This window comes from Panthera pardus, unplaced genomic scaffold (assembly GCF_024362965.1).
Source record: "Panthera pardus isolate Hobbes unplaced genomic scaffold, ASM2436296v1 HiC_scaffold_24, whole genome shotgun sequence".
In the NCBI taxonomy this organism is placed as follows: Eukaryota; Metazoa; Chordata; class Mammalia; order Carnivora; family Felidae; genus Panthera; species Panthera pardus.
In genome coordinates this window covers 14,355,123-14,381,047 of record NW_026526810.1, presented here as the reverse complement: position 1 = coordinate 14,381,047, position 25,925 = coordinate 14,355,123, and the positions used below count along the sequence as shown (strand labels likewise).

General features: G+C 50.0%; 1 protein-coding gene across 1 annotated transcript in view; it reads right to left on the bottom strand.

Moving 5' to 3' along the window:
- Positions 1-11,200: 11,200 nt before the first annotated feature.
- The window catches only part of KLF13 (KLF transcription factor 13), a 50,701-nt gene continuing 35,976 nt past the window's right edge, over positions 11,201-25,925 (bottom strand). The window contains exon 2 of the mRNA XM_019460022.2: positions 11,201-17,268. Coding sequence (XP_019315567.1) covers positions 16,979-17,268 — 290 coding nt within the window. The 3' untranslated portion in view covers positions 11,201-16,978. The remainder of the gene's footprint in view (positions 17,269-25,925) is intronic.

Genomic DNA, 25,925 nt, shown 5'->3' with positions numbered 1-25,925 from the left:
GAAGACGTAGAACAGTGTCTGGGACATAATGACCATGATTTAAGTGGGAACTCCTATTATCATTACCCTCACCTTCAAGGCCAAGCAAGCCAATGTCTGGCTGGGAAGATCCGCCTGCCACCTGGCCCAGTGCCTCCTCTTTGTGCTTTGAGGGCAGAGGCAGCCGACGCCTCACCGCAGAGTACAGTGGGGCTGAGTACAGTAAAAGGGGGAGACAAGTAAGGGCATGAGCAGGGGCCTTCAAATGGAAGAACAAAGGGTGGGACAGCCTAAGTGCATCCTACTTCGGTCAGAGTGATTCTGGGAGGGGCCGAGAGTGATGGGGCAGGTGTGCTCCCCTCATGAGGAGCATTTGTGCAGAGGCCTGCACAGAGTGAGGAGCAAACCTTGCTATCTGGGTCAGAAATTTCAGAGGCCCCAGGCAGGGTTTACTTGCTGTATGCCAGACTCTGCAGGGAAGCCCGTGTGGTTCCAGCAGGGTAGGGGCTGGCAAGAAGGTAGAGGTGAGGCAAAGCTCTGGGAGAGGCACATGCCAAGTCAAGTAGGGTCTGGCTCTGTGTGAGTGGGAAGGGAAGCCACCTTCAGGTTCTCATCAGAAAAGGATCCACCCATCTGCCTCTAGAGTTGTAAGGCTCCTGGGGGGGGGTCTGGGTTGGACATAAGTTGCATGTAGCTTGTCAGTGGTGGCTGCTCTCTTAATCCAGGGAGGAGAAGACAGGGTCTGGAGCCAGAGTGGCCTCTGGGGAGGTGTGGTAAAGCCTTCAGAGAAGGATCTACTTTGATGATAGGGCCAACAGAATTTGCATCTGTCCATCTCCATATGCAGCAGGGCCTAGCTGAGCCCTGGGCATGTATCCAGAGTTGTTAGCACAAGCCTATGTCTGCTGCAGAGACCTCCCGGAAGCTTCCAGAGATAAGAGGGTAAGAGTGTCAATAGAGGAAATGCGTGTGGATCCCCAGATGGGGCTCTAGGCCCAGTTCCCCCATGTGACCCATGTCTGAGGTCCATCCAGAGCCCACATTGTTAAAATAACATGAACAGACTCTACTGAATTTCCAAAATGACACCTGTCCAAGCTACTCTGGTCCTCCCCAAGATATCCTTGGGGGTCCTCTGGACATTATGGCCCCAAGGGCTCCAGAACATGGAGGAAGGAGCCCCATGGGATGAAGCAGAGCAGCAGTGGCCCCAAAGGATAGGCATGAGGGAGCAGAAGAGTCACTGGGATGCGCCTGCAGACCTCTCTAGTAGGTGGAGGACAAAGGACATGTAATCGTGGACCAGAGAAACCTGGGGATTCTGGTCTGGTAGGGGAGGACCCTGGGGCCACTGTCCTCACAGATGGAGCATGGCAAGACCTTGAGAGGGCTCCAGGCTCAGCCCCTCGCTGTGGCCACAGCCAGGTATGTGGCCTGCGGAGCCTCAGTGTGCCTTCTGTAAATGAGGATGGAGTCTCCACTCCCTGTCTCCGGGAGGATCATCATCAGCATTAAATGAACTCATGTGAGTAAAAGCACCTTAAAATTGCAAAGTGCATAGAAGTATGCAAGTTACGATTATCGTCACTGTTCCCTGAAACTATGGCATCCTCTTTCTATCACATAAGTAGTGTGTGTGTGTCCCAGAGTGGATTATATTCTCAGAACCAGAGGGTTGAAAGACATTTGGGGGTTAGAAATACAAACTGCAGCAGCAAGGGCAGCATCTAGGAGTCCTTGGGCCCGACCTTGGGCGGAAGCTGAACGCGGAAGCCGAAGGGCGCTTCCTGGAGGGCAAAGGGCAAAGCCAGAAATCCACCCCGCTCTGGTATGGAAGTGGGTAGATAGTGCGAGGGTGGACTGGGGCACTCCTGGGGACACGGGATGCAACGGGAGGATTCAGATGTAGGTGGAGACGCTGTGGGTGCCTGCATGAATGTCTGGTGTGGGAGGGCCCACGGGTGTGGCGGGAGCCTGAGACAACACGGAATGTCATCTCACATGGAACTAAGTGGAGCTGTGAAGGAAAGCAGAGCTTTGGGAGGGGTGAACCGTGACGAGCGGGGTCTGGTTTAGAGGGAGAGGCTGGATGTGAGCACCCAGCCTCGGTGAAGAAGCCCCCTGCCTCTAGCCCTGTTGTTACATGAGCTGACTCTTTGACAACTACCTGTCAGCCCACACAGGAATCCTGACCCTTCCTGGTTTCTACAGAAAACCCTCTCGCTGGGAGCAGTTGATGAATTTCAGGAATTTACTGGAGCCTTGGGAAGCAAGGCTGGCTTGCCTGGCCCCTCTCGCCTTCCTCCTTCCCACACCTCTTATCCCCTCTCCCTGAAAGTTTCGAGGAGCCCCTGAAGGCCTGGACGGTGCAGTGTCCCATAGCCTCAACCCACAGCCCCACCCACGGCCCCGCCCACAGCCCCGAAATCACCGCCCACCGTCCCGAAAGCCCCGCCCAAAGCTTCACACATAGCCCCGCCAACAGCACTAGGAGCTCCGCCCACAGTCCCCAAAGCCCTCACAGCCTCCACAGTCCTGCCCACAGCCCGGCCCACAATCCCCGCAGCCCTGCCCACAGACTCGCCCACAACTCCGCCCACAGTCCCCCACCTCCCCGCCTATAACTCCACCCTACAGTCTCCCAAACTCCCCCACAGTACCCCCTACAGACCCACCCCACAGTCTCCCACAGCCCTCCACCTGGTAGAGGAGGCTCAGGCGGTGAGAATCCCGCATCCTTTCCCGCTTTGGTAGCCTAGTTAAGAGTCAGGACAAGGTGCTTCCAGCCGAGGCGGCCTGGGCACTGGCTGGGGACAGGGATGCCAGGGAGGGCTGGAAAAGAACAGGAGTGTGGTCTGGGTCTTAGAGGATATGTGAGATTTGAGTAAAGAAGCCCATTCCAACTCAGCGAGCAGACCAGGAGGTAAGAGGGAAGATAAATGAGAGGATAATCCAGGACAGAAAAAGTGAAAGCAGAGACAAGAGATACAGAAGGCTGACTCTGTAAATCTACCTTCAACTACTATGAAACAAAAAAGGAGAGAACATGAAGTGAGGAAAATTTGCAACAAAATATCAGAAGAAAACATTTCCAGGTCTAAAGAGACACATGGGACAAAGAATGAAGGAAAAATGACCTGCCCTTAGAAATATCTGCATGAAAGCACAAAACAACAGGGAGGAAGAAAAGGTTGAAAGGTTGCAAAAAGGGTAAAAGTAAACGGTTTGCTGCAAAGGAGAATCACAGTGGTTCAGACTTCCCATCAGTAGCAATGGATGTAAGAAGACACTCGGGAAGTAATTTTGAACCTAGTTTTCTATACTTGACCAAATTACCACTCAGAGTATGAGACAGAATAAATATATCTTCACACCTCCAAGGATTCAAAAATACATATACACCTCACAAATATCCTTCCTTGGACAGTTACTTGAGGACATGCTGCAGCAAAGTGAGAAAGAAAACCAAAAAAAAAGACACGGCATCTGGAGTATAGAGTATAGAGTGACCCTCTCTGGGGCAGTAGAGGGAGTCCCAGGTAACAGCTGTGCAGAGTCAGGGAGCAAGCAGCCAGATTGGGGCAGGAGCAGGGGCCATGCTAGGGAGGAGGCCTTGGGAACAAAACAGTGGTAAAATTGACGCTATGGCAGAGGCACCTTATAGTTTGTTAATAAGAAGGAAGAAAGGTAATTAAAAACTACAGAAGAGGGGCACTTGGGTAGCTCAGTCAGTTAAGTGTCTGACTACAGCTCAGGTCATGATCTCACAGTTTTGCAGTTCGAGCCCCATATTGGGCTCTCTGCTGTCAGTACAGAGCCTGCTTAGGATCCTCTGTTCCCTTCTCTCTCTGCCCCTAACCCACTTGGCACTCTCTCTCTCTCTCTCGAAAATAAATAAGCATTTTTTAAAAAGCTACAGAGGGAAAAATGTATATAATGAAATTAAGTCTCAAATATAAAGCAAAGTAAAAGAAGATATGATTTTAAGCTATTGATGGAATGAAGGAATGAAATGTGTTCACCCAACTTGCCCTGGATGCTAAGAATATCCTTCTGTAGGCTCACAGAGAAGGAAATGTCCCCTAGTCCAGGGACTGGCTGTGCAGTGAGGGACATGTAACACGTAAATGCTCTCAGCCCTGGCAGGTAGAGGCTCCCACTGCTGTGCCACCTGAATCCACCTTTATTGTACAGTTTGCAGGAGTACATGACGGGGGGGCAGAGAGGGGCAAGAAGGGTGGATGGTAAGGGCCCTGGGACCCTCACCTTCCAGAAAGGGAAGTAGAGACATGGGCCAAAGGTAGGGTCACATCTATGAGAGAGAAACAGCATTTTGTAACGCTTCAAAGGGAACCTACAGAGTTCAAACATTCCTTGTCATGTAAGCACAGGGTGGATAGATGGAATTAATCAATCTTCTTTCATATCAGGAAGCCAGTCTATTTCGTCAAATGCTCATAAATCACAAAGCAGGAGGACAGACAAGCATTTCATTGAGGCATAGGGAATAACTAACAAGATATTTAAAAAGAGAAATGATTAAAAAAAAAAAAAAAAGGGTTAGCCCTGGGGTGGTGGAATGTTCAGTGACTGGGGGCCGGGGGTGGGTGGGGAGCAGGAGGAGAGAGATTATTTTATCACTAGGTTTACTGGTATTTGTTTTTTTAACCTTGTATTGCTTTGATTAAAATTCGTAAATGTTAAAAGTGAAACCAATGACTGAATTACTTCCAAAGTCCTTGAACACCATGACTCAACACCCCATAAAGCAAAGTAAACATATTTTGCTGTTTTACTGGAACTTTCTCAATCAGTTTTGCAACCATCACCAAATGTATACAAAGCATGCCTTCCTTACTCTACTGTATACATGAAAAAAAAAAAAAGCAGTTCCAAACATTTACTAAGGGTACAGTGCCAGCTGGGATGAGGAATAATGAGCCCCAACCTCCACCCCCAGATGGCGCCTCCAGGTACCACAGCAGGTAACCAGGACCCTACCCTGCACTCAGGGCCTGCATCCTTCCCTAGTCTCAGATCAATGAACACTTCTCTCCTTGCAGAAACTTCCCATCCAGGAGCTCACCTCCTCCCCACCCCCCAGCCCCCGCCCTGCCGCTTCCCTCTGACTGGAGCAGTTCTATTTTTATTTCTTGTGTTGTACAGCTTCTGTCCCAGCCAGCAGCCATGCTCCTGGTGCCAGGCTTTGCCCAGCTTGGGGGGTAGCCCAAAGCCATCTCAGCACACTTCAGGCTGCACATTGCAGGGATGGCCCTCAAGCCTGCCTGGACAAGCTCAGATGCGGGAACCAAATCCTTGGACCATATATAAAATCGTCAAACATTTTACATCTAGAGCAAATATGGAGAAAGAAAAAAAAAACCCTTAACTCCCACCACCTAGCAGGTACAGGTGAAGCCTTCTGAGCCATCTGCCCTGACTTCCCCAACATGTTCTGCACACTTGGCTTATGGGTATGGATGCACGAAGAACGCATGTCATTGCCCTGTGTTTCCAGCACTCACAAGCATGTCACTCTATGACAGTGCTTCATTTTTGCAGTTTGCTTTCTTTATGCAGCACTGCTTTTGGATAAGTTTGATGCACTTGCTTCTGCATTGTGCCTTTGCACAGTTGTGCAGACAGCCACTGGGCACGTTCCTCCTTGCATGTATGCGTGTTTAGGAGCCCTTGGGGTGTGTTTTGCTCTCCATAAGGTCACAGTCATGGACGCCAGTGGACATCTCCTGAGGGGTGGGAGGTGAGCTTCCCAGCTTACCTTTGACAAGCTCTTAGCTTCATAAAAGTGCTCTGGTAGTTTTTAATTACAAAAGTTATACCTGAGTGGGTGTGAAAACTTAAAAAAGAAATAAAAATAAGTAAAGAAAAATAATTTGTAATTTCTACTAAATATAAAACTGCTTGAGCTTTGTCTCTTACCAGTAATCTTTCTATGCATATATATATATACACACACTATATATATATACATATATATATTATTATATTTTTAAATAACAGATGAGAAAAATGTTTAAATAACAGGTGATTATAGTTTACAAACTGTTTTTTTTTAATTTTTTTTAACGTTTATTTTTGAGACAGAGAGAGACACAGCATGAACGGGGGAGGGGCAGAGAGAGAGGGAAACACAGAATCGGAAGCAGGCTCCAGGCTCTGAGCCATCAGCCCAGAGCCCGACGCGGGGCTCGAACTCGCAGACCGCGAGATGGTGACCTGAGCTGAAGTCGGCCGCTTAACTGACTGAGCCACCCAGGCGCCCCACAAACTGTTTTATAACCTGCCTTTTTTTTACTTAATATATTGGATACTGGAGATAGTAGATGTCACATAGTTAAGTCAATCCCCTATTCATATTTATGCTATTTTAAACATTTTGGTATTTTTAACAGATAGTTTTCTTTTAAGTGTTTTATTATTTAATATTTGCTGCATTCACAAGTGTGAATGGAAGTGTAATGGAAGTGTGAGTTTTGACACCCCCCCCACCCGGCACCCACCCAGGCACAAGCCGGTCACCACTGACATTGACCCTGGGCATCTCACAGGGTCCTGTGCTCCCCACGGTAGAGGTACCCACTCTCCTCGATGTGGGCTTTGTGCTTCCATTATGCAAAAAGCTCAAGCACTAGCCACAGCTGCTCTCCCCAAGGTGAAAGATTCACATAAGCGATTCCCTGGACCATGGTTGGGAGAGAGCTGCAGAACCCTGGATGGAGCCACCCTCCCTGCTCTGGGTGTCCTGCCCTTGCAGGCCTGCGATCAGTCTCAGCTAACCTTCCAGAATGGGCTTATAGTTAGAAAGGGCAGGAGACAGGCAAAAGACAGGGCATAGTTTACGTTCATCAGAGCCAGCATTCAGTAACCATTTTCCAAAAGCAATAATAAATCAATAAGCAGACCTCATGGGGTGCTCTGCATGCTGAGGACTCCTCTGAGGAGGAAGCCTATTGATTATGCAAATCATATTGATATTTATTGTTGATACTCACCCAGTGCTCCTGGGGAATTAATAAATAACTCACTGCCCTGCTGTGAGAATGGGAATAGAAAACACTATGACAGAGTGACAGGGACGGGGGCAGAGAAGCAGACTAAATCCCTGAGTGCGGCTTCCCCAGGCCTCACGCTGTCATGGAACCCGTTTGTCACTGAGGGTAATGACTGCAGGGCCATCTGTCTCCGGTGTGGGGAGCAGGTAGTCATGGCTGCATAGGAGCCTTCGTGGGAAAAGGGATCTGCTTGGCTGCGGGGGCCCTAACAAGAGGCCTGAGCCTCATAACTGCTGGTGACTTGGAGGTTGCAAGTGGGAGTGGAGGCCAGGCCGGAGGGAGCCTGGGCACAGGCGCAATTCCAGCTGACTTGGCGCCTGACATCTGGGGCCTCCATGCAAACTTCACAACAAACCTGTGTGGCCCCCGGCCATGGCTGCTTCCCTGCTGAGGAAGGCAAGGCTTAGAGAAGGACCTCTCTAGGGCTGTTCAGGTGGCACATTCAGAACTGAAAGCTGGGTCCAGCTGTGTCTGGTGCAGAGACTCAGCCTCGCTCTGAGTGAGATGGCTGCGAGAGGGACAATCACTTTTTTATTTTTATTTATTTACTTTTAAATGTTTATTATATTTTTGAGAGGGAAAGCATGAGCAAGTAGGGGCAGAGAGAGAGAGGGAGACAGAGAATCTGAAGCAGGATCCAGGCTCTAAGAGCACAGAGCCCAACGAAGGGCTCAAACTCACGAACCGTGAGATCATGGCCTGAGCCGAAGTCGGACGCTTAACCAACTGAGCCACCCAGACACCCCGCTTTTAAAAAAAGAACTCAAGTACAGTGACTAATATTTTCATTGTTGTTATTTCCACTTTTCAGAGCTGACAACTGAAGGAAAATACTGTGAAGGGCTACAAAATGCAAGTGGCAGAAGCCCAGTCCAATTTAATCTACTGTGTGACCACAGGGTTCTCCTGCCACGCGGGAGTTGATCAGGCCCAGCGTTTCTCGGCTGTAGCCTGAGTGGCACTGTGCTCTCCCTTGGCTCAGGGCGGGTGCAGCAAGGCTGTGAGGACCCGGGCAGGTGGGGAGATTATCCCAGACTTGCTAGATGGGCCTGATGTAGTCACAAAGGCCCTTATAAGAGGGAAGTTGGAGGTCAAAGAAGAGAGAAGTTGCTGTACTTTTGGCTTGGAAGATGGATGCAGGGGCCAGGAGTCAAGGCATCATTTCTTCAATCAAGAAAAGATGTTCCAGAGGGAACCAGTCTTGATGACACCTTGAGTTTAGTCTTATCAGATTCATTTCAGATTTCTGACATCCAGAGCTATGATGAGCAGAGCAGAGAATAGAAATGTTTTGCCTTAAGCAACTACGTTTGTAGTGATTTATTACAGCAGTAATAGGAAACTAACACAGGCTGTATGCTTCCAACACCATCTCCATCAAAACCTGCCTGTCCTGTGCACCACTGCTGTGGAGTCTCTGATCCGTGACGGTGGCAAAGTTAGTGTGGAGGTGGCCACCTTGCCAGGAGTAGCCAGGTGCCATCACTGGGCTAAACCATTTTCCTCTCATCAGACCTTAGAAGTGGTGCTAATGGCGGGAATTTTATCGTGGGATATGTGAGGTTTGATTAGAATGTACTGAGCCACCCAGGTCCTTGGAATCAGTTACACAGTCTAACGTGTTATTTGAAGCCCTCTGCAGTCAAGCCCAACCCACCAAACACCAGCCTGCACCCCCAACATGACTGACAAGGCCACAAAGAGATAGTTTAAGAGGATCATGCCCCAGTGGGTCCTCCTGAAAAATACTGCAGCCTTAGTTTTGCCTACTAAACAGGCTCCCATCCAGAATTCTTTTATGGCATTTGTGGCCAGTAGCATTTCAGCCTCTGCTTGAATACCTCCAGCAGTGGGGTGGTCACTGTTTGCAAGCCAGCGCCAAATGATGGTAAGTTCCTGTAGTTTGTGAGCCATGGCCAGCCTCTGCCCTCTGACAATGTCTCAACCAGATGCCAGCCTCCACCTTCTCAAAGACAGCACTGTCTGGTTACTCCCAGGCCCTGTGTCCCCCAGAGACCTGCTGCAGGTCAGCACCAACCAGCCATAGGCTGGATCGCCTCCAGATTTGATGTGGTAAGATGGGTCTATCTTATCTGGTATAGGCACACTTCGTCTTGCTGGCTATGATCAGGGACTTGCTGTCCTTCTACTGGCTGCCAATGTCATTTTGAATCCTCACTCTGTTATCCAAGAACTTTACTACTACATTCCCATCCAGGTGCAAACCCTCCCTGACACTGCATACTTCACCTAACTGCCCCAAGTTTGACTTTGTAATTCAAGGTCCTGATAAAAAAGCAGAGGGTGTTGGGCAAGGAGTGTCTGGGGGCTGACCACTCTGTAACACCCAGTACCTGCTCAGTTCTGATATCCTATTATCACAGACCCTCCCCCCACACTGCTTATGTGCTGTTTATGCCACACGCAATACTGCATTGGTTTTTTTTTTAAGTTTATTTATTTTAAGAGGGGGGAGGGGCAGGCAGAGAGGGAGAGAGACAGAGAGAGACAGAGAGAGAAAGACAGAGAGAGAGAGTCCCAAGCAGGCTCTGTGCTGTCAGAACAGAGCCTGACGTGGGGCTCAATCTCAGGAACCATGAGATCATGATCTGAGTCGAATTCAAGGGTCAGTCACTCAACCTACTGAGGCACCCAGGTGCCCCTCATTGCATTGGTTTTTTAAACACCAGGAAAATCTATCGCTTGAACATTTTCTTCCTTCTATGCTACTGGGTGCCTCTCAAGGTCTCAGGACACCCCTAGGGCTTGAGATGGAGGCTTCCTGAATGCCAGGCCCCCATCTTCTGGAAAGGAACACCAGAAGGAACCCAAAACTTCTTGCAAACCTCAGCAGCGATGTCACAACTGATGGCTGCATTTGCCCCCACCCCGTTAATATTTATAAAGCATTTGGGCTCCTCTCAACACACACCTATTTATGGAAGTGAATCTATTCAGCTTGCCGCAATCAGGGAGTTCCTGAGCAAAAAGGAACAGTCTCTGAGAAGGAAGAACGATCACCTTCCTGGGAAAATCCTCCGACCAAGACTGGGCTCTGTCTCCATATTAAAAGTTTTTTGTCTGAAAACAAGCCCTGTTTTCCTAACAGGTGTCAGTCCCCTAACAGGGACTTCACAGCTCCTCCTCCTAATCTATGCTGCAGAAAAGATTTTATCAGGAAACACCTGCCAGTGTAGATGTTTTCCAGGTTTAGGAAAAATCACCTTTGATTGACTGCAGTGCTTTTCGTTATTACTATTTTCCATTTCGTGTTTTCATGTGTTCTCTCAACAGTAGGCGATCACGTAAGAATCAGGCACAGACCCGGATTCAGTCCTGGATGAGAACCTGGCTGGGGGCTGCGACGGCAGGGCTGCACCTGCACCTTCCCTCCATGCTCTTCGGGCACAGGTCTGGGGCCCATCTCTTCCTGCCAGCTACAGGCTTTATACTGCCTGCTATGGAAATGCCCTGATTTGGGTGGTAAGGGAGCAGCCAGGGGTGCTTAATTATCACAGAAGACTTGAATGAGCTCTGGTATCAACACATACCATGCCAGTCCCCAGCGCCCCAGACCTGGCACTTGTGGCAGTGTGCTTTGGGGTCCGTTCCCACAGCCAACCTCAGGGTCTTCTGTGGCTGCAAACAGGTCACTCTTTGGACCCTGGGCAGGGGCAAGGGGAGCAGGCAGCCATCTGGCTGAGTGACAGTGTAGTCTGACAGACTTTCAGACCCTCGGAGGGCAACTGGAGTTGAGAAATGGGGCTGCTGCCCTGGGGAGCAGGTGTTTATGGGGGGGGGGGGGTTCTAGGGACCAGCACTATGCCCTGCTCAGGGTCCTGTCATCAGTGCCTCCCTGGGGTCTACCTTTCTCCTTGATGCTCTGAAGGATGGAATTGTCAGGCTGAGCTTTTTGTGGGGGAGGGAGAAGAGTTGAGGGGTGGGAATGTGATAAGCTGAAATAGGCAGGGGATAGCCAGAGGGGCACCCACTTTCTGCAAAGCCTTCTATTCTATAAAAGGCCTACAAAGCTCAGGGTCGGTTACTGCCCCTCAGGCAATTACATATAGCTGCTGGAGTTGGTCCATTTTGGTCCCTCCCCTCCCCCACCCCGGGCCTCTCCAAGGAACCAGCTCTGGCAAATAAAATAATGAATCATAAATTTTATTTCAAAATGTAAACGTCACTAAACATGCATACACGTTAAAACAATAAAATTTACAATTTAGTTAATTTTTTTTTCTTTTTGCATAGGACATCATTACAATATAGAATCTATGCCATACAAAATACATACAAAGTTTTATCCGAGCAAGCCAAGGCCAGATTGGGAACTGTACAACTGTAATACTTCACTGTAGTGATCCAGGAAAGATGAAACGTGGCCTTCGGAAGCATGGTGTGGTGCTGGTTAAAAAGAAAAAAAAAAAAAAATGTTCCTACAGAAAAGGAAAATGTGTGCTCCATGGAAATGGTCTTGGACCCTTGGATTCTGCCTTGGGATTTTGGCAAACGATTCCAGAGAAACTCCATCAATGGCTTTGGATGGGGAAGGGGTCATTTGTGTGGGTCTGGGGTGGCTGACTCATGCACCCAACATATCCACACAAGTTATTCCTGGTTCTGTGGGAACCACAGCAAGCCCCAGGCCCCACAATGCATAGCTCGTGCTGACACCGTTGAGCCCTTGGGATCCCCGGCACTAGGCACATGGACTCTCCGGGCTGAGACTAAAGAGCGAAGCCACCCACCCACCCATGGGCACCCTGACCAGGAATGGCCACCACACTGCTCCCCAAGTGGTGTCTGAGCCGCCCTGGGAAATGACCCTCTCACCCCACACAGAGGGCAGGCTGGGGAGGGATCCGGCCGGTACACCCAGCCCTTGTGCTCTGAGTGGGAAGGAAAATCTTTGACCAGACCTGTGGCTGTCTTGCAGGCATTCAGCTCACACATACTTGGGTTTCTAAGTGAGCGTGTACAGCATCCTGTCAATGTGTCACTGGGAAGCTTCCCTTGAGCCCTAGGAGAAAGCTGCTCCTGTGGTCCACTCCCCTCCCATCCTGTTCATCTTTAAATAAAAGTAGTAAGGTTTTAAAGCTGCATAAGAAGGGAGAGGCTGGGCAGGGCCAGCTGGACGCACTGCCAAGTCCAACATTGCTACAGGGGGTCAGTAGAAACCAAGAAACCAGGTATGGCCCCTCTACCCTCATGGATCCGGGGCTCACAGCTCCCACCACCGAATCCAATCTTCTAACCAGTGAGGGACAGGACAGTGGGTGGGGGAAGGGCCTCTCCCTAAATGACATTCAGGCATTTATCAGTAGTAAGCTGGATTGTACATCCAAATTCTGGTACAAAATTCTCTGGAATGTGTCTTGGACAAACCTTCGAAACCTAACCTTAGAATGAGGAATATCAGTCACAGAAGCAGGCTTTTCCCAGGGCAACCCTGCATTCAGAAAGTGTTAGCCCACACCCTCCATTTTAGCTTTGGAAAATATGGCCACCAGAATCGCATATGCAATCTTTGGATAGCAAAAAAGATGTGGGTGACCTACAAAGCATTTCTTACTGGTCTCAATGTGACCAATACATCAGACACTTTAAACCTTCCAGCACTGTGTTTTTGACTGAATGACTTTGTAAAAATGGGTTTAAAAAAAAAATCCATGTTACCTGCCAGAAGTCAAAATCATCAGGTAGCCTGGTAAACAAGCCCAAATCAGGAGTCAGAAAACAAGGGGATGCTATTGCTCAGATCACACTTTCTTGTTAGGTGGCACTCCAGCTTGCTGAGGATGAAGTCCCCAAGGAGTGCTAGGATCCTGTGCTAGGATCCTGTGCAGTCCACCTTAGCACCTGCTTCTGGCAAGAAAGGAGGTTGGGTCTTCTGAAGACTGGGCTGGGCAGCAGAAGGCTCAAATGGAGACCCCAGTTCTGCCACACTCCTCTTGGGACCCTAGAAAGCCACCAGCCCTCTCTTCATGCCCCAAAAAGTGGGCTGGGGGCCACCTGTGGCCTGTCTGTCCCTATCTCTGAATCACCTTCCACTGGTCTGAGCGGAGAGCCAGGGCATGGTGAGATCTGGGGACCCCACTGCCACTGATGTTTGCACCTGGAGGCTGCACCGTGGCGAATCCTGCACCTGCCCGGTTGCATGGCCTCAGAATAAAGGGTGGTGGGGGGGTGTCCTGCACCTCAAAGTGCCATAAGTGGGGGTGTAGTGGGATGCAGGTAGGGCACCTCCAGGACTATATTCCCATCAAGGGCATCACTGCCTGTTCCTACATAGCACCCTACAGAAGAGGACCCAGGGCCCTTTGTGGAAACTGCTGTGTTCATGTTTCTTTCTGGATGGCTGTAGGATTCAGTGGGCATATGGGGAGCCAACAACTGGTCCCCTAACATGGCTGATGCAAAGAGGGGCTTTCTTATTTGGGATGTGAGCTAAACACCAGCCTGCTGATGGTTGGGTCCAGGGTCCCTTTTAGGACTTTTTGGAGGGGAACTCTTCCTTTGTTCAGGCATCCTTCATCTTGAGACCTCTGCCCCCTTGGCCTTTGAGAACAAGTCTGCTACAAAATAAAGGTCTGAGTTTTCACTATTATTTCTAGGAGTCCTATGGGTTCCTCAATCACACTGAAGCTGGGCAAGCATGGCCATAAACCAGAAAAATGAAAGACCCTGAAACAGACCCAGGCTGGGAAGACATTCTACATTTCAGAAGAAAATGCAGGTTGTTTCAAGAGGGTCCACACCTTTCAGCAGAGGCCCAGGGGGGCCAGCTTTCCAAGGTCCACCGCCCCCTTCCACAAGCACTCATTTCATGATGAGATGCCAGTGAGAGCCCATTTAAACCTCACCAAGGTTCATGGATTTTTCCCACCCTTCAAGTGAGATGAATTTTAGCCCCAGATGAGTTGGCATGGTCCGACTGGAGCCCCAGGCCTAGTGCCCAGGGGTGCCAGGCGGGAATTCTCTCCAGGTGCCCTAAGTCAGCAGAGCAGTGCCCCATCTCCCAGGCCAGGCCCCTAGAGGAAGGACCGCACCCTGCCATTAGACCAGCACTGCTTTGGGAACGAAGACACACTCATTTGCCAAAAATAGCCAATGCCTGCATATTTCTGTTTTAAGGCAATGTTACCCTTCCATCTATCCGACGGAACAGCCCTGGGTCATTTAGAGGAAAAATTAAATTAAGTGCTCTCTTTGGAAACAGCAAACACCCACTTTCCCTCCCCCACCCCCCACCCCACCTCTAAAACAAACCAGCTCTTCTTTTATTCCAAGATGACTGGGTTTAGAGTCCTTACTCCCCTTCTTATGTGCAGACAGAAGTGGGGTTAGAAACCCTCCTTCTGAGATGCCAGTAGGCAGATCACAAGGAGACTCCCGGCTCCTCCAGAGGACAGCATTTTGGCCTCCCAGAGACCCACAGCCTCCTCTCTCTGCCTTCGGGGACCCGTGGACGGTGAGCACACCAAAGGACTTTGGAATAAAATTCCTGAACCTGGAATGTGAGTTCCTGAGACATGAAATGTATTCAGAGTGTGGCTTTCTCTGCCTCACACGGAAACAACTTTGGGAGGGGCCCCTGAGGGCCTTCCGGGCCTCACTTTGGAACTGGGCAGGAGGATTTTTCACACTGAGCACTCAGGGCGCTCTTCTGTCCAGGTCTCTACAGGATATTCCACCCTCTCTCCCAGACCAAATGCAAGCAGGCAGCCCGAGTAGGGCCCGGCAGCCAGGGCAGTGAGCTCTGCACCCGATCCCCTGGCCCTGCCTGGCTTCCACCCACAGCAAGAACAACACTACTGCCCAACCTGGTACCTAACATGCTACTTGGAAGCCACCACCATGCCACCCGTCAATCCCAGATGACACACAGTGGAGTTAGAAAGGGGCACCCAAGTGCTGTCAACAGCAGACTGCCACCCTTGTGGTCACTATGGACAGAAGGTGCTGGCCCAAAGCAACGGCCACAGGCTGTGAGCACCAGCCAGGCCTGGGTGTCTACGGCTTCTCTGTGCTGCACCCCATGCCGTGACAGGGTGAGGGTGGAAGCAGGGTGGCCACAACCAAGGCACTCTGGGCCCAGGAAGCCCATCTACAGCCCTCTGAGGTCCCAAGGGTCATTCCTCCTCACCAAAATGAGCAGAGGTCTCTGCAAGATACCCCAAGTCCACCCCAAACCCACCCCCCACCCCAACACACACATACACACACACACATACACACACACGCACTGTCCTGGGGGCTTGTATTTACAGGCCCCAAATCTCAGGAGGAAGGAAAGGGTGGTGCCTGGGCAGCACTCAGGTGGAACCTCCAAATGTCTGCAGAGGAGCAGCACGCTGGAGCCCAGCCTGACTGCCTCACCAGGGCTCAAGGTTGGGGCTCCACGAGAACTGCTCAGCTCTCTGCTCCTCCTCCCCTGGCAGGAGAACGCTGGCGATGGAGCCCCCACAGCCCTAATGTGCCACAGGCAGGGTGTGGGCTGAGGCCTCCCAGGCAGAAGGGGAGAAACGGGAGGGAAAGGGAGAAGTCCAGGGGGTGCAAAGCTCATGGAGAAGCTGGAGGTTTGCTAATTCTGAGCTGGGAACACGGTGGGTCAGAGCAAAGTATTTCCCACAAGTTTCTGTCTGGTGTTCCCTGGGGAGCAAACAGAATGCACGTTCTCTGACAGCATTTCCCATAACATCTGCTTCACCACTCCCGTAAAGTTCCAAGTCACAATGTTCCGGTCTCTTGCTACAGAACTGTCTCTGTGAAGCACTGAGTGATGCTGCATGCACGACCACACACACGGGGCCTCTGGCAAGGTGGCCCAACAACCTTCCCCATTGTTTCCAACAAAGGTGTCTTGATAGCAGGACGGGTCCAGGAGAACACAGGAACTGGAGGCACCAGAGACACTTTCAGACATCTTTGAAAACACCAGGATTCCTAGCCTCTATTTTCCAGTCAGAGAACATGATAAAAGTGAGAGGTCCCCATGTACCTTCTGCAGGACACAAACTAGCCGGTGTCCCTGTGCAGGGCATGCGCCTCAGGCAGGCCAAGGGTGGGGCAGGTGTGGTCCGGGCCCTGTCGCATTGGACTTCGGATGGTGCAGTGGTCTGACTGGCTGGGGCTTGCACCTCTGCTCCCAGTGCTGAGAGGCCCAAAGAGAGGCTCCTGGAGGCAGGGACAGGGAGACTGGCAGGGCCCCGCAGAGGGGAGGCGCCTCTGTGGTCTCCCCAGATGGAGTGCTTCTTTCACCCAGCACAGCTTAAGGCATCCCTCTGAATCATTTATGTCCTGAGCCCGGCCGGGCTTCTGGGGCAGAGGCTGGCGGCTGCGTGGAGACTTGGGGCCCCCTGCTGAGGAATCTGGCCTGGAAGCAAATGTCAGTGACCACATCCGCTCAGAAATGACTGACGGACTAACCCAAGGGCCAGACACTGAGCTCCACCTGCATTGCTCAGTCTTTGTCCCCAGTGTGTTCCCGAACCTAACAGAAAACTCCAGAGTGCAAATCTATGTACAGAATAAGGCGGCAGGAAGGGGGTGTCCTCACTGACCTCGTGGAACATGTCCATCCCTGAGAAAGGGGGGGAGGGGTTCAACACCACTGAATCTCACCTTTGTGGGTATGTTTATTGTGCAATTTGTGGATGGTGTTTTTTGAAAATTTTTTGTTTTGTTTTTTTACAAATTCACTTTGACACCTGAGGTGAAGAAAATTGTCTGTTGTGTTGTTGTTTTGACTCCAGAAAGTTCTTTCTTTCTCATTACAAAAGGAAAAGACACGGCATCACAAAAGGAAGGGCGAGCATATCTGCTCATGGCTGTAGTTGGGGCGGAGGGTCCTCGCCGGCCAGGGGTGGGCGGGGCCCGCGGAGGGGTGGGCGGGGCTGTGCTGCGTCGGGCTGCGGCCGCGCTCAGGGCGAGCTGGCCGGGCTGATGGTGGGGCTGCTGGCATCGGAGCGGCTGTAGTCGCTGAGGGAGCCGGTCCGTGAGCCCCCGCTGCGCCGCTGCAGCATGCCCGGGTGGAAGTTGGCATGGCGGCGTGCGTGCTTCGTCAGGTGGTCGCTGCGCATGAAGCGCTTCTCGCAGATGGGACAGCTGAACTTCTTCTCGCCTGTGTGCGTGCGGTAGTGCCGGGCCAGCTCGTCGGAGCGCGCGAACTTCTTGTTGCAGTCCTGCCAGCTGCAGGCGAAGGGTCTTTCACCTGCGGGGCGACAGGGCAGCGCATCAGTCACCGGTCCTGGCCCTGCCCTCCACGCAGCCTGCTCTTCCCCATCCCTAGCCGCGTCCCCTCCCTCTCCACCGGCCTGTAACCAACCCATCAGGGCAAACATGTGCCATGCCTGTGCCCTCCAGCCAGTACCCAAGGAAGGCAGCAGGCATCTCCCAGGATGAAATGGCAGCTTCTCAGTAACTGTGATAGCAGGGCCCAAGGCCCCTGGCGGTGGCAGTCCCAAGCACACGGCAGAGCATGACCCCCAACAACCTGTGCAGGCACCCCTGGCCCTGGCCCAAGGGCAGATCAGGCCCATCTTCAGGATCTGAGATTGGGAATCCGGAGTAAAGGGTCTAGGGCCCAGGGAGGACTTGCAGGCCTACCAGGGAGGGTCCAGCTGCCTCACACTGGCCTGAAGGGAGCCACACTCCAGAGCCCCACACCCCTGCAGGGCCAAGAGACAATTCCCAACCTGAGTGCTCTACTACTATTCTGATCCTCAGTTTCCTCATCAATAACATAAGGAGCCCAGACGAGGTAATTTGCTTCTCATGTTGCTCTTTCAACCTCCAGTGTGGCCAATAGGTAACAGCCAGCAGAACAAGAGGCTGCAACAGGCTCTTGCAGACCCAAACACAGTGACAGACAAGGGTGGCTACTCAGAACACTCCCTGAGAGGGAGGTAACAAAGGTAGACTTCAATGAGGACCTCACCCCTCCCATCCCTCAGAGGAAGGAACAGGCCATCATTTACCCAGGCAAACTCTGAACCACAAAAAAATGGTATCAACTGCTCAGGGAGAATCAGCAGGGGCTCCTGGCACCCCAGAATGCAGCCCTTATGGCACTGGGGGTGGCCACACCGCCACCCTTTCCATTCTCCGCCCCCCACCCCCAGGCCCTAAAGCCTTCAGCCAGTCCTTGAAGCTGGTGCACCTGTGCCCAGCAGAGGAAATCCATGCCACCCACCCTAAATGAGCCCATCAACCTTAAATATAAACACTCAAGGATGGCCAGATGGCCAAGGAAAACCAGCAAGATGAAAGGGAAAAGTCCAAGAGCAACAAAACAAAGCTGACTCCAGAGGAAAAAGAGTGAAGCCAAGGGACAGAAGAGAATGTCAACCTAAAACTTTGAATTAGTATTCTGAGAAAATTTTCAGACAAAATTTCATGCATAAAGTGAACATGATACCATCAAAAGGAAGTTCAGAGGACAAAAAATAGTGTTTAGAAATTGAGAGTATTATTGCCCAAACAAAAATTTCATAGAACAGATGGAAATATACTGAAGGAAATAACCCATAAAAAATGGAACAACATCAAAAAAGCTCTGAAAATATGTGAATGTTGCAGTGTTCTCTGCCTCCTAGTAATGCTGAAACTAAGAGCTCTGTGTGGCTGTATATGTTGTTACATGTTACATGTACATGTTGCACATGTGATTTTACAGGGGCTTTGGGGGGGAGCAGGAAAGGGGGTGTGTGGGAGGAGAATTCAAAATCAAGAGAGCAAACCATCATATCCCAAAACTATCTGATAGTTACAAATGATAGTTCAGAGTTACAGGGAATCAATCCTGGGGGTGCAATATATTTAAATAATTTCTGTTCGTTAGAAAAAAGAAAAGAAAAAATGGAGGAGAGTAAATTACCAAAGAAACAAGAAAACAGTATCTGTCAGAATCAAACAAGACAGGAGAGTAACATGGAAAGGGCTGGCAGAGAGGTGGGCAGGGTAGTAAGTAAAGGCTCCTGCTGCAAGAATTTCTGCAATGCTGAGAATTTCTGCAAAGTCAGAACACTGGGTAAAATGAAGAGATCACAAAACTTATTAGAAAGAGGTGAGAACAAACACCAAGTCAACCATGAGGGAATACCAAACTTCTTGTAAATCACACTGGATGCTCGATGAAAAAGAAACAGGGTCTTCCAAGTTTACCTCTCAAACTCCAGCAAAAATGGGAAAAGAAAAAATGAGAAGCCAGAGAAATTAGTGAAAAATGAAGGGGCATCTCAAGATAAGAGTGAGGCAGAGACCTGGTGGCCACAGAGGCAGGATTCACAGGGGGATAGTTCCAAGAAGAAGGTGAATTCCATGCATCAGAGTATGATCAAGAGGCTGAATAAACTTCAGGACACAGTGAAGGCACATACTATTCTTTGGTTAAAAGAAAAAAGAGAGGCAATTACAAACTCCAGGAAGAATAGAAGACATGCAAGAAAACTGGGATCTAAATTTGAAGCAATCTAAAGTGCTACAAGATATAAGCCAAACACTGTTCTACGGGCTTTTTGTATGTTATATTTATCTTTCACAACAACCCCATGAGGCAGCAGGAGGGAATGAAATCCCACCACAGGCCCTGGCATATGGAAGCAATCTTTACACAGTTATGGTCATGTGAACCCTAGAACTAGTTGTCAGTATTTAGAATCAATGTTATAGACAAAGCCCATACAACTGACTCATGGCCCCCAGTAGAGAATGTGGATTTAAGAGAAAGGTAGGAACACACACATGCACAAAGGAAATGCCTAAATGAGGTTAAAGTTATAAGGATAATCAACAACAAAAAAATATATAATATATTCATCAATTCAGGAGGAGGTGAGGGGAGGGGTAGAAATGAGGTAAATCCTTCAATTTCATGGCAGGGAGATAACGCATCATATATAAATCTGATACATCAAAGAACAGTAAAAAATATATATATATATATGTATGTATGTATGTATATATCATATAATTCATTTATGGCGGTAACTACCAAGACAACTAAAATCAGAGCAGTGTTGGTCTCTAGAAAGTGATGCCTCACTGGGAACAGGATTTTTTGTTGTTGTAAGCTCTTCTGTGTTATGTGTCTTTTTAGAATTGAATACATTGTTAATTGGTTCTGGAGGAAAAAAAATCTCGTCAACAAAAAAAGTTTGAGAAATGCTACATGCTAAGTCCAGTCTAGGAACTTCACAATGCACATTGGTCATTAGATGTTTGGAAAGGTCCAGCATTAAACACAACAGTTTCATTTTCCTGTGACTAGGTGCTGAGTTCAAGAGCTTGGTGTGCCACGTCTGACAGATGAGGCTTAGATCTGTTCTCACAGTATACTGATGTGTGTGGCCTCAGATAAGTACCTCATTGCCTATGGTGGGGTAAAGAGTGCTCCCCGAAAAAGATGTCCCAGTCCTAATCCCTTGAACTTGTGATCTTATTTGGAAAAAGCGTCTTTGTAGATACAATTAAGGTAAGGGTCTTGAAATGAGATCACAAGTGTCCTTTAGAAAAGAAGAGAAGAGAGGGCCAAACGATGACAGAGGAAGAGACTGGAGTGATGTATCTATAAGCCAAGAAACTCCAAAGACTGTAGGGCAGCCCCCAGAATTTAGGAGAGAAGCATGAAATGGATTCCATTCCCCCACCCCACCCCCAGAGCCTTCAGAAGGAAAAGAGGTGGGCAAGGTAGTGAGCTGCAAACACCTTGATCTTAGACTTCTGCCCTCCAAAACAGTGAGAGAGTGCATTTCTGTTATTTTAAGCCACCCAATTTATGGTAATTTGTTATGGTAGCCACAGGAAATGAATATACTACCACATCCTTATAGTGGGGTACACATGGTGATCCCATGGGCTCACACACACGACCAGACCTTGGCACTGTGCCTGACACATGCCAAATGCTACCTATGAAATGTTAGCTATTATTATTGCTCTCATCCACTATTTTTTACACCTGTGTCTTTTCAAATTTAGGCCCATGGTGGCAGTAGGGGAAGACCAACCCAAATTCAGACTCACCCTTGCTTTCTAATAAACCCTGGGCCCTCATTGGGAGCTTGTCCTTTTCAAGGTCCTTATGTTTGCAGCTCTGGGAAGCATCTGAGGGGTATAATTATAGTTGGGCTACAATGATGTGTGGGCCACACAGAACTGTAGCATCCAATAGGATGGGATGTTGGTACCAGGTAGCCTGGAGTGGCAGAAGGCAAGGAAAGTCCAGCATCACCCCTAGGCCAGCACACAGCTCTTGGTCCATCTGGGTAACAGCAGCTCAGCACTTTTATTGAACACAGACTCTCTGTCTGGCCCTGGGGACAGGGTCATTATGCAGAGTCCCCCCGATTCCATCCTTTATACCTCTGTCAGCCCATTCCAGGAGGGTAGACAGCAATAAACAGATGAATAAAACACTCAGAAGTTATGATTCATGCTGGCAAGGATCAGCAACAGGGTCTGGGTGGGCCCGCCTCTACATGGTGACATTCAAGCAGCACCCAGGAGGCTAATGAGGAGCAGCCAGAAGAATCGAGAACAGCTGGGGGAAAGGCAGCCTGGACAGGGGGACAGAGTCACCCACAGTAGCGCTCATACTTGTAGTGAGGGACCGAAAGAGTATTTGTTCATGTGGGTTATATCCATTGATATTTATCATATTAGAAATTAAAACTGAAAAAAGATTTAAACTCAAGCACATGTGCATTCCTGTAGCTGTCAGGGGGATGTCATCACACATCATGTACCTTCTGGAATATTTCATTGTATTCTTTTGAGAGAATAAGGGACAAATATTATTATTATTTTGAAAATAGTTTTGAACTCATGGTCTCCTGGAAGTATCTCAGGTACCTACAGGTGTCCCTGGGCCTCACTTTGAAAACTGCTCTTCTAAGGACTGACTCCAAGGTGGTGTGGCTAGGTGGAGTGAGTATATAGGGATCGTACACAGAGTGGAGTGGGGCCCAGCAGGGAGCTGGCCACCCAGACTAAATGAACCCTAGCTTCCCTCCTGCTGGGCTCAATTCTGAATCTGCCTCCTCTTGGGCATGTGATAGGAGGACACAATAGTACCACAGGGCCACCACAAGGAGAATGCTCAGTCTAGCTCAGAAGTGACACTGGGCCCTCTCAGGATAGGAAACCTGATCAGAGATTCCAGAACCCTGAAGGGAGATCAGCCCTTCTGCAGCATCCTGCCTGATGCCTAAGACTGGGATGGGCCCACTCCAGTCCCCCTGCCCTCACTTTCCAAAGGCAGGGCTGCAGGAGGCCAGGGTTGGGGATGTGGGACAGAATGGTGAGAGGGACTTGGGAGGGGGAGGCAGAGTGAGAGCAAGGGGGTAGAGGTCAGGTCTTGTGGGGTACAGGGTGCACAGGGAGGGAGTGAAGGAAGCTGGGTGGGGAAAGGCTGGGTCACTGTGGGAGGGGGCTTGGGAGGGGCCAGGATGCAAGTGGCAGGACTTCGAGACGGGATAACTGGTCGGTACAGGGCGGGGTACTGTTGGTGCACCGTGAGCAGGGCAGCTGGGCAGCAGGGGCGCCTGGGCCAAGGGCTCACAGGGCGCAGGGCGGGGGTTACATAAATGTTCCTTGGCGCTGCGATGAGGCTGTGAGAGCGATTGCCTCATCTTATCAGGGAACACTGTGTCCCACATGCTCCTCTTGCCCAAGCCACAGGCCTGGGCTGGGACAGTGTGTTCCTCCCAGAAGCTGCAAGAAGCCAGGCTAAGAGGACAGGGGCTTTCCTCCTGCCCAAGCCCCCAACTGAGCGCCCAGCCCAGGGCCCTGCCCCCTGCCCCCTTCCTGGCAGCTGCACCTGCACGTGCAGCTTGGGAAGTGTGCATGTTTCAGCTCACGCCCTGAGCCACTGAGCGACTCCCTCCTGCTCTGACCCCTGTCCAAAGGGCATGCTACCAATTTTCTCAATTGCGCCAACCAGTTTGGGCCAGACTGCCAGCTCCCACAGATGATTGGGTCCCTCCTGGCTCCAACAGCACCTGCACATGGCAGTTTTTGGTCTGTGAGCCCCTTGTGGGCAGTCCTGGGGGTCCTTTTGCGTTGCAAAAAAAAAAAAGACCCGGAGCCAGAACAATGTCTGTAAACTAGTGCCTCTTCTGCCGGTGGCAGTAAGTGATCTCCCCAGTTGGCCCCTCGGCCTCCCGCTGGCTCTTCTCAGCTCAGGCTGGCTGTGCCAACCAAGGCTCTGGGAGGCCTCGCTGAGCTCCCCTCTGTGGAAGAAAGAAGGGAGGGGATGCATCTCTGAATAGGGGGCCCCCGGGGAAAAGGGCAGATGGATCCATTGACTTAACAGGGGTACCTAAGATCACATGAAGAGACCTCAGTGAGCACAAGGAATCCCCACGGATGTGTGTCTGGGAGCGTGGTGAGGGGTGGGGCTGGTCAGAGAGAGGCTTCCACAGAGATACACCTTTTCCCAGGCTCCCAGGCCGCAGCACCCCAGGTCCTGAAAAGAATGGGCTGTCACTCATCAACACATAGCTCTGTTCAGTGGCCCCTGGTATGGGGCCACCTCCAGCTCCCCACATCAAGACTGACATGTTTTTCATACCAGCGAGTCCCTCCTGCTCACCCTCCCATGCTGGGGCAGGTTGGGAGAGAGCCAACCATTGGGGCCAATCAGCTGTCAGCCTGCAAGGAAACCCAGGCCAACGGGCAGCCTTGGGGTCAGCAGAAAGGCCTGTCCCCATTATGGAAAGCAGACTTTCCTTTCTTGAGAAGGCCACTGGCTATTTCATTGATCACTGAAACGCCCATGGTTTATAGACCCACGTGGAGCTGACATGCAGATGCCCTCTCTTGGGAAGCTCCAGCTAGAAGCGCTTACCCCCATGGTACAAGTGGAGGAGGTGAGGCCCCACTCAGTGGGGACCCCTCTTGTCCTAGGACTCTGCCTGTAGCCAGAGAGGTGCTTTCTGCATGGAAGTAGCCCTGCACCCACCCCACCCCTGCACCCCTACTCATTTGTCGATGGCTTCAGGGGTTGCCATCTTGCCTGTTTTCTTCTCACAGTTACTGTGAGGGTTAAGTGGGAGCACATACATGCTCATAGGAGATACACCACTATCACCGGTTGTGGGGGGGCGGGGTGCTCCTGGGCTACTGAGCCCCTTGGACAGGGAGCTCTCATGAGCAAGTCAGTGGCAAGTGACCGTGGTGGGAACCACCTGGTTGCACGTTCGAGCCCCATACCACTTTGTGTTCATCTTTGCTGGAACAGCCGCAGCCCTGGCCCTGGCCCTGCCCCAGGGCACTCTGGTCTCATGCTGCCATTACCGGCGCACAGGTGTTGCTGATCACATGCTGCCTTACACTCCTGCACAAGCAGAGCTGGCAGGATGAGAGGGGGAGGTGGCACCTGGCTGTGTGCAGCAACACACTACCTTTGGGGCACAGTTCAGACAAAATCTGCCTTCCTACAAAAGATGTAAGTGTATTTTTGAAGTAGGCATTTTGGGTGTTGCTTTGTTTTATTTTGGAATAGGAGAACTAGATCCTAAAATTCATACAGAAAAACAAATAGAAGCAGCTAGGAAAACTTTGAAAAAAAGAATACTGTGAGGGTACCAGACTGCCAGATATTCAAACATACTGCCACAGAAGCTGATAACTGACTGGTGGGGAGGAGAGGAAATGCCAGAACTAGACCCCAAAACACCAAAACAGTGGGAAACACACTTAGCACAAATTATCATCTCAGATGGGTAGAGGAGAGAGGGTCCAAAAAACGTGTAAGGACAACTAAGTACTTTCTGGAAAGAAAGTAAGGACCATGCTAGGATAGAAGTTCTTTCTTAGAATCAAAGCCCAGTAACTATAAATGAAAAGATTGATAAATCTGACTATAAAAGCCAGACTATGGACAAAGTCACCATAAGCAAAGGCAAAAGATAAATGACAATCTGAGAAAAAAAAAAATATTTGCAGCTCATATCACAAAGGCCTAACCTCCAATACAGAATGAGAACACAGAAATTAAAAGACAAACCAACACTCAATAGAAATATGGGCAAAGCCCATAAGACAGTTGATAAAAAGAAAACACAAATGACTCTCAAATATCTGAAAAGATGCTCAACTTCACCTGTCAGAGAGCAAATGCCAACAAAACCGCACTGAAATCCTACTTTTTATCTGTCAGGTAGCAAAGCCACAGGAATACGCACTCTCACATTTCGCCAGTGGAAATACAAAGTGCCCCAACCCCTCTGGAGGGCAACGTGGTGATGCTGATCCCAATTACAAATGTGTGCAACCTTCGACCCCACAAAACAACTTTTGGGAAACTATTCTACAGATACACCTGCACACCTACAAAATGGGATATGGGCCTGGTCATTCAATGCAGAAAAAGCCTCAAAACAACTCCTGTCCTCCAGCTGGGGCCTGTGAAATACGTTATGGAAACCCCATGTGACGGAATACTATGAAAAAGAAATGGAATGGACTCTTTCTGAACTGATGGGGAGAGATCTCTAAAGTGGTACTGTTGAGGAAGGAAAGCAAGGTTCTGAGCAGAAGGAACAGTGTGTGTAGACATGTGCTTTTGCTTGTAGAAAGGTCCTCTGGGAGGATACAGACTACCTGGGGACAGAGGGGTGAGGAGAGGGTGCCTTGAAAACTGCGTAAATCTCCTGGATTTCAAAACACGCAAATGTATTTACCTATTCACAAAGTTAAAAACAAGAATCCACAGCAAACTAGGAAATGCTAGCCACAAATAACGCAAATTTTATTTTATTTTTTTAAATGTTTTATTTATTGTTAAGAGAGAGCATGAGCAAGGAAAGGGTAGAGAGAGAAGGAGAGAGAGAATCCCAAGCAGACTCCACACGGTCAACCAGTGTA